General features: G+C 40.8%; 1 protein-coding gene across 2 annotated transcripts in view; it reads right to left on the bottom strand.

The window, feature by feature from the left end:
* The window catches only part of THSD4 (thrombospondin type 1 domain containing 4), a 600975-nt gene that overhangs the window by 494650 nt on the left and 92531 nt on the right, over positions 1-13794 (bottom strand). For both annotated transcript variants that reach the window (XM_074966229.1, XM_074966230.1), the window contains exon 5: positions 8183-8615. In XM_074966229.1, coding sequence (XP_074822330.1) covers positions 8183-8615 — 433 coding nt within the window. The remainder of the gene's footprint in view (positions 1-8182; positions 8616-13794) is intronic.

The following is a 13794-nucleotide window of genomic DNA, read 5'->3' as shown; positions in this document are numbered from 1 at the left end:
TATTAAGGCAGCAAAATTCAGACAAAGCATCTTGTCTGAAAAGACAAAAGAGAATTTAAGACGCATTAAAATACCTTCTAGGACATTTGTGTGTGCAGATAAATGACAGATATTCTAATTTACACACTAATATTAAACATACATTACTGATATATTTGTCAATGTAACAACCTGACTTTAGGTAGTTGAGGTTTTGAACTTGAAATTTTATTTTAATCGCTTAGTTTTCATCTTTAAAATATGGTACTAGCAGTTACTTTCAAACAATAACAAAGCTGTGTATCTAAATCATTCAGTCATTTTATTGTGAAAAAAATAAATTCAATTCAACTTGACAAGCGGCAGAATGATGACCTTTGAATCACCACCACAATTCAATTTTTAGTGCTAAAACTGTTACTTGGAACTGATGAGGTGATCAGATGTTGCAAGCCGTTTTCCCCCTCCCCTTCCCTCTAATGTGACATATGAATTCCATTGACTTTAAGGTAACTTCCCAGACATTTCCAATTACTAAATCAAACCGACTATACTTAGTTGGCCAAAAGCTCAGGAAACAATCTCTTTAACCATTTGATATGGATTTGGCGCCAGTTATAAAAATGTTAGTCATTCATCTATCACACTATTTCTGGACACAAATCAGGGTCTGAGTCTTCAGAGAAACAGATCCCCCGCCTCCATCCAACCTCAAAAAGTGTACTGACATCCCTCAAACTTCAGAAGAGGGCTACACACTAACAGAGACAGATCCAGTGACAGAACATAGACCATAATGAACCCTCATGAAGAGATATATGTAGGTTTGAGAGAATTCGATTTTTTAAAAAATAGTTTCAACAGCTATTATCAATGTTTATTTTTAAGAATTTTCTTCAATTTTTATCCATTTAAATTTTAACAGTTGCACAAAATTAAGCACAGTGCACATAAAGCCTTTCTGTCCACTCTGGCATTGCAACAGAGCAGAGTGACCCTGGGTAGATTGCAATGCGGAGATTTTTTTCAGAGCAACTTCAACTGCAATGGTAGCAAGAACAGCTGTGCACCAATGCAAGCAGTTTTGAGTGAAGATGGGGTGTTTTACAGGCACATTGAGGTGCTGCAAAGGTGTTGCAACACCAAAATGCTCTAATGTAGATAAGCCCCAAGATGTTACTCCAGGAAATCATAGCTGCATGCAGGCTTTGCACTGCATAGTGAAGAAAAAAAGTTTCTAAAGAGTTACAGAATATTAGCATAATAAACTATCCTCTCATTAGGATTTTGGAGATTCTGAGTATTATGTGCAAAATATATTCTTGGGACAATCTTATCTTGACAAAGCATGGATGATGTACAGGAGTGTTGTACACTTATTGTATTGAATCAGCAGGGAAGAGAATGTACATGCTAACTCAAGGTAACCAGAAACCCCAAAAAAGTGTTAATTTTCACCACTTCACAAGAAAGCAATTGGCTTTTCTTGTATTGGTCTGGATGAAAACACTTCCTCAGCCACACACAGCACTCTCCAGCATCATAACGACTATGACTCTCTAAAAGGTCCCAATTACATTGTGTATATAGCAGAATAAATGCAATGTGGATTATAGCCACGTACGTTCAGTGATCTGTAATTGGAAACTCCTGGATTTACAAAATGGTTGGAGAGCAGGAAGACTGAAATGCCAATATGTGAATTTGATGAAGTACCTGAAATCCTTCCATCAAAAACAGAATGGATTCTGTACATTGAATTCAAACTGCTTCCAATATTGTGTGGATGCCAATAAAATATTTTCAGACATAGAATATGAACCAAATGTCTAACTTTCACAACAAGTCCCAGAAAGATTTAAACAATTTAAAGAGAATTCACAGAAGGAGAGTGTGGAACGAGTGACTTGAGGAAAGACTAAAGGAGCTAAACATTTGTGTGAATTGGCCAATCTTATGTGAGGATATGGTAACTGTCTACCAGGTATAAACTCCAAGAAGAGACAAGGGAACCTTTGGCTGGTTCAAGGAGGCTATACCAAGGAGCAATAGGATGAAAGAGAAAAAAGGAAAATTTAGGGTGAATACCAAAAAGAATGTCTGGACTTGTAACAGGAAGGAGGGGTTTCAGGAGGAAAGGAATCTGATCTTGTTACATTTCACCGAGTTTTAAAGGGCAGATTTGTTTGAACTACATAATGTTGAAATTAAAAGTGACTATGACAACTATTTAAAGTGGAAAACTGGACGATTTTGCAGGTTTGACAGCATGATCCTGATTTTAGCAGCTGCAGCACGTAAGAGGAGGAGTAATAATAATGCCCACCTAAGGTATAAAGCCCATGGGGACTTGCGGTAAGCACACTCAGAGGCACTTGCTACATCTGTACAAAATGTAGAGTGTGCATCCCACTCATGACACCTTGAGGAGAAAAATATCAAAAATGTCCCTCTATAAATCTAAGCTGGGACAACATGCCATAAAATGCCTTAATGATAATTGTGGTGTTATTGCATAATATCACTACAGGACTGAGTTAAGGTTGCTTGGGTCTCTTAATTAGTAATTTCTTACCATAATGTGTAAAATTTAAGTGTAACCTTAACTCTGAATTTTCTGGGCATATAAATGCATATACTGGTTTTGGGACACCTATAACATCTTTATGTATCCTTCAGTTATTGATATGCACTCTGAACCTTTACATTAAAATAGAGAGTGTTGATGGTGTATAGTTTTTTGGTTTTGTGTGCACGCGCACACCTTGAAATATACTACCCAATACCTAAAATATCTTTGGAGAAGACTGAAATCCTGTCATGTGGGGTGCAGAAAGCCCTGGCTAACTCATTAGAGGTTCCTCTACTAATTACTTTTCTCTGGCCTGGAGAACGTAAATTGCCTAGGATTGTAATAGGCATGCATACACTATGTGATTGTAAGCTCTTTGGTGTTGGAGCCATTATTTTGTTCTCTATTTGTGCAGCACCTACCACAATGGGATCCTAGACAGTGCCTGGAGCACTATGGCAATAAAAAAAAAAATAATGTACATTCCCTGGTGGAGAAGTATTTTTAATTTATTTTCTTAACACACTGGTAGTCCCCATCCCTCTACCTATGTTAGTGATCTTTTTGTGTGTAATGGACATGCCTACATTTAGAGTTTATGGCCCTATTCGGGGTGGAGAGGTAGGTCAACACAAAACTGTCAAATGGCTAACTAGATCCTCTGTTACATCCACAGTTTTGGGCCTTTCTTCATCTGTAATTACATTTGATGCTACAATATATTGTGATGACTGACTGACAATGAACTGGTTTTACAGGATAGATCACTGCTTGCTATGAAACAAGTTTAGGTTAGACTAAACACATTAAAGTGAAGGCTTCTGAACTGCAACTCTGCAAACATTTTCCCCAGTGTTTTAAGCCAGCCAAGTCCCTGTTATTTAGTCAGACTCTAATGAGACCTGCATAAGACATTGTGTTCTATAGAATATGGTAAAGAGATTCAAAACAGTGGGCCCAGTTTTTCCCTGGAGTAATCTCATTATAGCCACAGCTATAGAGTTACAACAGAAATTAATCCTGGCCCAGTATCTTCAGTGAAGATACCCTAAAGAGTAACATATAGGGTAACATCTCAATGGAAGGGACAAATGATCAACTGGTGGACAAACAGGAGAACGTTTAACCGTTATTCCCATAGCAATGGCTGGCATGTTACTTCTGCCACTAGCACTAATGGCCTTTGAGCTAAAACTTTCAGAAATCCCACCCCAAACCTCAAAGAATCAAAGAAACCACAGTACAGCTCAAAGTAATGTAAACTCATATAAGCTTTTAGTAAGCTTTCCTGTACACCTAGAAATGTCAAACTGTTAAATGCACATACAATCCTACACTGTTCAAAAGGAAACTCCCAAACTAGAGTCAAAGCTAAATTCCTTGGAAAAGGAACATCGTCTTAACCTCATTTTGCTATTATATCAAATACATAGCCACACAATTCTCAAAATGAGTAAAAACAATGCACACAGGTGTCCCAAACGAAAGGAGTTTTTAATAATAAAGTTCTCACTGAATAAAATTCCATACCTCCCCATTCACTTTTGTATCCCAGAAATATTAATGAATACTTCCTCATATCACCCCTGTGTTGGTAGTGAACAAAGCAATACAGGAAACAGAATTTCCTGTCCACGGAAAATTGTACATTTCCAAAAAAATGTTTTTTCTGAATCAGAACAAAAAGCCACAAAGCAAATTTCTGTAGAATGGAAAATTTTTCAAAAAATTCTGGGCAAGGAGCCAGCCAGCTCTCAGTCTGGCTAACCATCTGGGGAGCGAGGCAGCCTAGTGTCCCACGGAGGTGAGCAACATGGGAAGTCTGGAAGCCCAGCAGGCAGATCAGGGAGACTGCTCAGCCATCAGCTGGCTGACTGGCAGGAAACACTCATGCAAGTGCTGAAGAGATGAAGCCATTTGTACAATGAGAAAATGGGTTTAGTGACCTGCAAAAACACTTGAACAAATAGAAGCTCTTCCCAGCCTCTCACTAACCAAAATCTATAAGCTTAACTTTTTATGAACCAAGCTGTCAGTCATGCAGAATGAGTTCAGCTATCAATGAGAGCACATTAAATGCACAACGATGAGGAAATGACCTAACAGGCCAAGGCAGACTGAGTTAATTTGTAATTAATTAACTACCCTTAGGAGAAACCAAACACCGGGGTACCAGTTAATAGAATCTTTCCCCCTTGATAAATTATATTTACCTCTTGGAACATACAAGGAAAAAGGAAAAGAAAAGAAAAAAGAAGCTAGCGTTCCCTAGATGCCAGCAGCAGCTCTGGAACACGTCACTGATGATAAATTAAATCAAAGTCCATGTATAAAAGTGGAGACACGGGAAGAAAAAGTAAATAAGGACAAACACTATCAGCCTTGCTTTGCTCTGGCCTGGGCCTTGACTCCTATGACTGTTCCTACTTAATTATTGTTTATAACTATTAAATACCACATCCTAGGGAGAAACTGATCCCTGGTGGCAATTACAGCTTGCACTTGGTCCATGGGAATTTCATCATCTGAATACCAGCGCTATGTGCCTGCAAGGATTTAAAATTCTAGCTGCATCACCTGCAATTTCTCTCTTGTTAAAAAGACCACTGAATAGTCACACCCATTTCTTGAGAATCTGGTTACATTCAGAGGTGCAGGGAAATGATGAGGATATGCTCACCCTTTTTTTGGTATCCTGTTGATGTCCTACCCTTAAATGTAGATTAAAAATTTACAGTTATTTACTGTGAATGCATTTTCACTCAAGTTCCCCACGAACACTAAAACATATTTAACTTACACTGAACTGTATGTCCTGCCACCATCCCAAACTTCGCCAGAGCTAACTTCTCCCTTCCTTCTCCATCAGTGCTGACATCTTCATTGTCCTCCCCATCTCCCAAGCCCACATTTACAACTTTCTCTTCACCCCATTCTCTGGATGCCACCTCCTTCCAACTTTCCTCTACAATGTCCTTTCTTCATCATCCCCACTATTAGATCATTTGGTCCATGCCTTGATCACTCCTCCTAGCTACTGTCACCTCCTCCTTTCTAACTCCATCTCCACTCACCTGCAACTCTATCTGAAATATTTCTGCTGTAACCATCTTCCCCTCGTGCCATTCAGTCCACATCACCCACCTTGTTCCTTCACGTCATGATCTTAATATAATTCAAGACAGTAAAATCAAGATCTTTGCACTTGTTTTCACAGCTTTACTGTAAACATTTTCACCCCACCTAACCTCTTCTCTGATATTCCCTTCCTCTCCACTACTCTAGTAACCCCTTTGAGTAGAAAACTGCTCTTCTTTTGAGTTTGGAAGCCCCTTGCATATTGTGGGCATTACCAATAATAATAAGGATAGAAATCTCCTCACAGTCCTCTCTTCTAACTTTGCCCTTCTTCCATATTTGGAATAGCCTGTCTCACATCCATCTTGCAAACTCCTCTTCCAGATCCCTCATTACACCTTGCTTTTTTAATGGAACCTTCCAATTCTGATCTCCATCATCAACCCATCTTCTTAGGTCTGAACTGTTATCCACTGTATCACATTTGTCAGCCTGGTTTAGATTCTAAGCTTCTCTGCACTGGAACCATGTCTTGTGTGTCCAGAAGGGCTGTGTACATACAGAATAATCCTTAACTATCCAATAACTTGATAAACAACAAACCAATGGTGCGTCTATCCTGCATAACACTCCCACACAAGGGACAGACTGGCAACAGACTTGGGAGGGTGCTGGTTACAGTGGTGACTAAACAGAAGTTTCCACAGAGAAGTCTGTAGAGACCATTCTTGAAAAAGCCCCTGCTGACGCTTTATGTATGTCATGAGAATGATGACTATGTGCCTTCATGCCCCGATATGGCTGGGACTGAAATAGAGGGAAGAACAAGGGGAAGCAGGATTCAGGGCTGAGAAAGCAAGGTTTAGAAAGGGCTGTGTTACAAAAGCACATAACAGAGGTACTGAACCACCAGAATCAGGATGTAGTGGTATAAAAAAAAAAAAAAAGAGAGAGAGTAAACTAACCCTAGCTAAACTCCATATTCCCCAAAGAGAAGTGGCAAACTGCTTTTCCCCTCAACTACACAACTGACTGGGATGTATTACTACCCTACCTGTGCACCAGTGTGCAGATTCACCAGCCACGGCAGTCCAAATGAAAGCCCAAACACTCAAATTCCATTCCATGCCCTTTTCCCCAATGCAAGTTTATTAATTAACAGAAAATTCAAAAAATGTTCAAAATAATACAACACAGTTGGTAACAGAGACTCTTCCGGCTGTCTCTGGCTGCCACAACTGGGAAGGGGAAACATGTGTTTCCCCTCTGGTAACTTTTTCCTGCCTACTGATGGAGAAACATACAGCAAAGCATCCTTGGCACTGGGTCTCTCCTGTCTGCTGCCCCCACCTAGGGTGACCAGATGTCCCAATTTTATAGGGACAGTCCCGAATTTGGGGGCTTTTTCTTATATAGGCACCTATTACTCCCCACTCCCTGTCCAGATTTTTTACACTTGCTATCTGGTCACCCTACCCCCACCTAAGAGACAGGAAGTGTCCATCTGGCTTCCTGAAGGTCACATGCTTGTCCCCAGGCATGTGCCCTATGATTACATCTCCCAGTTTTAAAAGGCCCAAAGGCTGTAAAGGCAGATTAGGACTCACACATGCACCCTAAGGCCCAATTCTCTGTTACATCAACGTACAACTGCACTAATACTTTAGAAAAAAACAATTATTAATATCCAAATAGCATGGCTCTTGAACTCAACAATATTAATTCACTAGAGACTGGAAAGAAGAAGGCCTCTTGTTTTAGGTTAAACGCTGATAAAACCCAGCCAAGGCAAACATTGGTGAAAGACGTTTTAAGAAATTTTCAAGAAAAACAGCCAAAAATTACAGCTCTTACAAATTTGTTTGTCGAGCAGAAGAGCAGACCCTGAAAGGTCTCATACAACCCATTGGGAGGTCATCCCAGAACACAGAGTAGCACCAAAGCCAAATATTTTAAAACAGCTTTAAGAAAAATGTTATTTTTAAAAAAAATTCTAATACAATAGATTTTTCCTCCTAAAGAAGCCATAATTTACCCTAAAAACAGGCACCTAAAATCAGAAACCTTAGTTTGGGGTATATGAATTCCAAAATGTTGCAAAAAGAAAGGTCTGTTACAAAAAGGCCATGTGATCTTGTGATTAGAGCATGGGACTGGGAGCTGGGAAACCTGACTACCAATCCCCATCCTATGCTCTGCCTTCTACTGTCTGTGAAGCAAAGTCAGTGCCTCAGTTTCCCCATCTACCTAACAGGAATCATACATATACCACAGGTGTGTGAGGTTTAACAACCATTTGAGACCCCTGGGATGGATGCTGCTAGGCAAATAGTATATTATACAGCAACTATGGACATCCCCGCAAGCCACTGTTCTTTTAAATCAACATACAATGGGTTCTTTTATCCCATGACTAACAGAATGAAGGGATTTTTTCCCCATAGTTAATAAGATCAATATATATCGTTTGATTTTAAGCCACAGGAAGAACAGAAATCCTGCATGCTAAGGGAGCTGTCTTTAAAAATGAGAGAGAGAGAAGAATGGACTTACATTTGTGTTGCAGAGTTTGTACTGCTTGTAGGCTCCAATGCACACAATAGTTCCAGCCCTTGGAGAGTGAGGTTGACCTTGGAAGGGCTGGCGGGATGCAGAGCCATGGTGGGTTGAGTCAGTCCCATGAAACAAACTTTGAGATGCAGGAAAGGCCTGTGAATGGGTTGGAGCCTGCTGATAAATTGAGGGCCCCAACACCTGAGGTCCACGTTCTTCTTGGTAAAGATTCCCATGTTGAACTGAAGGGTTAGGTGGATGATTGGGTGTGTTCCCAAGTCCCTGATTCTGCTCATATGCTTGGTTCCTTGTTGACTGTCGCTGCCTCCGTGTTTTTTGAGGCAGTTGCCCGGTGTCAGTTTGCAGTGGTAATATATATGGTACTTTTCCATATCCATATTTCCCTGGGCCTATGGGACTTTGGTTTCTGTTTCTAAAGGAAGGTAAAATAAAACAGTTACTGAACTGATAAATGTATGAACATTTAAATACGCATATGAACTTTATCTACCGCCAACAAACTAGACAGGAACAGATGAACCAAAAGCTTTCATTTATTTTTAACAATATGTGTACAAAGCTCTGGTCTAATTCTGTATATTGGGCATCTACACATCCTGCAGAAGTGAGCCTCCCAGCCTAGGTCAACTGACTCGTGCTAGTGGGGATCATGTTAAAAACTGCTGTGTAGACAGCGCTTTGGAGTTGTGGCTTGGGCTGGATCTCAGGATCTGAACTCTAGAGTGGTGTTTGAGCTTCAGAGCCTGAGTTCCCGTGCAAGACTCAACTTCAAAGTACTATCTACACAGCAATTTTCAGAGTGAGCCCTGCTAGCCCGAGTCTATTGACCTGGGCTGGGAAGCACACTTCTGCAGGTTGTGAAGACATACCCTCAGAGAGTGCAACAACTCCTGCTTCCTCTTTGGCTATAAGTGGTCTTGTGGTAAGTCACTGAGTATATACCAACAGAGGTGAAGACTGAGATCTGGAGCAGTGTCAGTCAATCAGACTGCACACCTAAATTGAGTGTCCTGATTGGCTGCAGTGTAGTTCAGTTTTAACTATATTTTACCATTGCAAACCCATGCAATCTCTGGCTCAGAGGTTAACAGGTTTATGTAGACTCTAACTTTCTCCTTTAACATGGTCCAGTTCCTGGTTAACTTGATCTTCATCTTTGGTGTGTTGTAGGATCCACTGGGACTGAACATATATTTTAAGTATGTAACAACAAGTTAAGCAGAAGTCACATCACCCACCCCCACACCCCACGCTTATAATGTCACATTATATGACTTTACTGCAGTATATATGTTAATCCCAGTATTGTATACCACTGTTGACAGCAGCTATTTTTGTTTGTTTGTTTTCCTTGTCACCCACTGTAACTCAAAATCACTTCAGGCCTGGTTTGTTTGGTTTTTTTTTTTTTTTTTTTTTTAAATGCTGCAGTCCTGGAGACCTAGAGCTGATGCAATAGTTTTGTTCCAACTGTACAGCAAATGTTTATCTCCTGATGCAGTTGTTCACAAACAACCTCTCCACAGGTCAGTGAGGAATACATTTTTCAAAGAAGGAAATGTCTCTCCTGTCTGTAAAATTTATTCACCTGTTTTATTACCTATTATATATAAATCTGGATTACAATGAAAATGAGGTTATATTTTTAACATATTTTTTCTAGGAAACTGGAAGTTACGGATGTCAGGCATTAGTCCCCAAATCAAAGACTCTCTTTGGATTCATTTTGCCTTGTATTTATTTCTTCCTATATCTTTTTTATTGTCTCCTAAGACTCTTATTACATAAAAACCTTGGAAGTAATTTACTTTACATTCTAGCTTTAGTGGCCTTGTGGGGTTTTAATCAATCAATCTTCATGCCTCAAGGATGTGTGAACTAGAATTTTGATTTACCCAGCCAGATAAATGGCTAGCACTCAAGTTGTTTATATGAGTTAATCTGCTCTCTGAGACTGGTGGTCATTGAGGCAAGGTTTCTTTCTCTACCTTAACATACTGAAATATAATGGGTTTGTAAAGTTAATGGGGGGGGGGGGGGAGAAGAGACGAAAGGTAATTATTAAGATGGCAAATCAGGGGGACACAGGAGTGTGTATCAGAAAGGGACAAACCAATTCAGAAGTTCAGATAAAGCAAGCCCAGGTATAAGAAGACCTTCATCTTGAACTTGAATTGAACTGAACTAAAAAACTTATTTTTTGATGATTAAAGAAGTTTACATCAGATTTTTCCCCTTACATCTCATTTTCACACCCCTCCTCACTTCCCAATTCTGAGCAAAACCAAAAAAACAGGAAGAACCAGGAAATGTGGTTACATATTTCCAAACATTTTGCACACTGAAGAGAGTCAGGTACTTTAGTGGTCAAAGCATCTGAAATTGTGGATCTTATTCAAGCTGAACCTCCAAAACTTTTTCCCTATCAGTTTTATGCATATAACATGTGAGAACTGTCCTGTCAATTGGGAGAGCCTACCTACATAACCCAATAACAGAACTGTAGGTTACCAAGACAGCTTTCCTCCAAAGCAATGCTCAGTTGCAAGGAAGGAGCAAGGGTTTGATCCAGCTTCTCCTTAAACACTTCATATTTTATCTCTATTTCTCATAGCTACTGATTTTTAAAAAGGTAATCCCTTATTCCCACACCATACCCATTTTAACTAATTCATTGTCTTCGTTCTCTCATTTTAAGTCTCACCCAGCTTTAACAAAACTAAACTAAAAATCCCAGGGACTTTAATGAAAAATAAGTGTCTTCTTTCCTACATGGCCCTATACTTTTTCCAAAACATCACTATGTCCAACTACCTGGGGAGAGTTTTTAGAGAGGTCCATCACTTCCTAATGGGGCCTGCTTCCACTAGCTCTCCTCATTACTCCTACACTCAAAAAAAAAAAACTTGATCAGAGTGCAAATTGCTTGCTTTCTAATGCTCTGGTAGAGCCACTGGTTCTCACCATACCACCAAAACACAGTCCACTCTTGCACATTAAAAGGAAAAAGAGGAGACAAAGGAATGTCCTTGAACTGAACTGTGGACTTTGTTATTAAAATCAAAGTGTCAGTAACTCCAAAGACTGACCTGAGCAGTTTAGAGCTGGATCTAGGTCTGAATCGAGGTTATTAGGATCCAGGTCTTGGGCTGGACATTCTACACATGATATCAGGCCAGTGGATTACTTTGCCCTTAATACGAGAGTCAGTGTCTCTCTTATGGCAGGACACAACACATTTCTTTCACAATACAAAGTTTAACATGCAACTTCTAATTATTAACATCTTTATTAGTGTTCATGCCCTCATTTTAACTGATACTGTTTGGAATGAAACCACACAGCACTGTTTGTTTTGCCTTAAAGCATTTTTCATTCACTCTTGGCAACATCCTTACAAGTTAGGAATGCATGTTGCATTAAGAGATGCAATTAAGATGCTAGAATATAAAGACGCTAGCTAAAAAATAACTTGGACACAATTAACTTCTACATTTCTTGGGGAGTGTCAGGTATAATTTATGAAGTCATGCAAGACTGAGGGAGAGAATAATATCTAGATTCATGCAGATGCAAGAACCATGAAAAAAAACCCATGACTTATCGAATGATAAGAGCTGTGTACATTACCCAAAAGTGACCCCACCCTGAAGCATCTGCTGGAAGGGGATGGAAGTAGGGTAAGCCTAGATGGCTTGCTTTTTGATTTGACCCATCAACGGGATTGCCCAATCACCGAGGACACCCTTCCTTCCCACGAATTCTCAGGGCCCAATAACCTGCATGCCTCTGTTTCTCACCACAGCCTGCTTTTGAGTGCTCTCCTTTCCCAGTTATTCTGAAGAAACCAGACGGCCACTTCCCCATTATCCTTTATTGGGCAGTCTGTAATTAAGGGTGCCGCTCCCTTCCGTCATGACAAAGATGGGAGTTAGGATATGCCCTCACCCTAGGCAGCAAGCAACAGAAAAAACAAGTCAGCAGGGAGGGGCACTGCCTAAGGCTCAGTGCAGTTAGCAGAGAACAACTGGGAGTTAGATTCCAGAGCACTGGCTCTTACCAATAGATCTCCCCAAACAAAGAAGATGGGTGTGTGTCAGATCTGGTCAAGCTCCCACAGCTGCATACTCGTCAGACTGCTGTGATGGGATCTAAATGCTGAATCCCACCTGCCCTTAGCTTGCTGAGGCTGGGCACTGTTTTGGCACTGTCCCTCGCTTTGGGCCAGTAGGTGCACACTCCAGGTGCAGACCATATGTATGATACCCCTCTTTGCCCTGGGGACTCTGTGGTCAAATTGCACAGGCCTTGAAACTAGTACTGTTTTTCCCATGCCTCCCCTGCTGCTCTTGCACATTCCCCAGAATGCTACCAAATGTGTGAGCCTTCTGGTTTCTAGTTTAACTCTACAAGGGCATGAGATAGTTTGAAAGCCAGCACACACAGACTTTACACAGGATTCTAAAACACCACGCCTCTTCACATAGTAAGCATAAGAAATATACAGATCTATATAAAGTTATAAACACCTACATACATTTCCCTGCCTCAAGTTCCTCACCACTCTAGAAAGTTCTTTGGGCTTAGACAGAGCTCTCTGAGTGTCCAGGTTCCTTTCCCTGCAGCTCATTGGTTTCCCTTCAGAATCATAAAGCCATTTGAGCTCACTTAGCCTTCTCTAACTGCAGTTGAACAGGACCTCTCCTGCCCACAGATTCCTCTTCCTGTCTTAGTGAGTCTCTCAAGTGAATATGTTCCATCAACACCACCTGGTTCCTTTGTTTTGCTGCTGGGAATTTTCCACTCTCCACTTCTCGCTCCTATTGACAAGTTAGAGGAACTAGCTTCTCCCAGCCTCAGCCAACCTCCTTAGCATGCCCACGTTCAGTCAGAGTGGTGGTTCTCAACCTGCAGCCCAATCAGCACACAGCTGCAGCCCATGTGACATCCTCAGGACCATACAAGTAGTATTGGATGCGGCCCACAATGATAAACAGGTTGAGAACTACTGAATTAGAGCATAGTTCGTTAAGGTTAACTATTCTCCATTGTCCCTGTTCTGTTAGCAGAGATGACGCATATTGGTTCATAGTGCGGGGGGGGGCACAATTTAAAGATTCTGTGGTATGCAGCAGGGTTCAGCGTAGGGCATATAAACCCTTGAGGAAATCTGGGGAGGGGAGTCACATGGTCACCTCTGTCGGGTAGGGATGTGCTACGTCCCTTGTCAGCAAATGGTAGATTCCACATCCATATAGTGACATTCCCTGATACAATAATTTCTTCATAACATGAACTAGAATTCATAAATACAGAAGACATATTCCCCAAGTTGTCACAGGGAGCATAGCCACCCAGCACACGCAGAAAATCCACAGAGGAGGCAATAGCTTGCAGAAACAGCACATGTATAAAAGACCACCACTCCCTCTGAAGATAGAAATGGTAAGAAGAGGGATCCTTGGAGCTTGGGAAGAGGAGATGACTGGCAGTAGCGGTTATTGCTGTGTGAAGTGCACCAGCCCAGGTCCGCTGAACTTTCAGCCACTTGGACAGATGTGGGGAGATGTTTGCATATATCTGAGGGCAGG

This window comes from Natator depressus, chromosome 10, assembly GCF_965152275.1.
Source record: "Natator depressus isolate rNatDep1 chromosome 10, rNatDep2.hap1, whole genome shotgun sequence".
NCBI lineage: Eukaryota > Metazoa > Chordata > Testudines > Cheloniidae > Natator > Natator depressus.
This window is presented reverse-complemented; position numbering and strand designations above follow the sequence as displayed.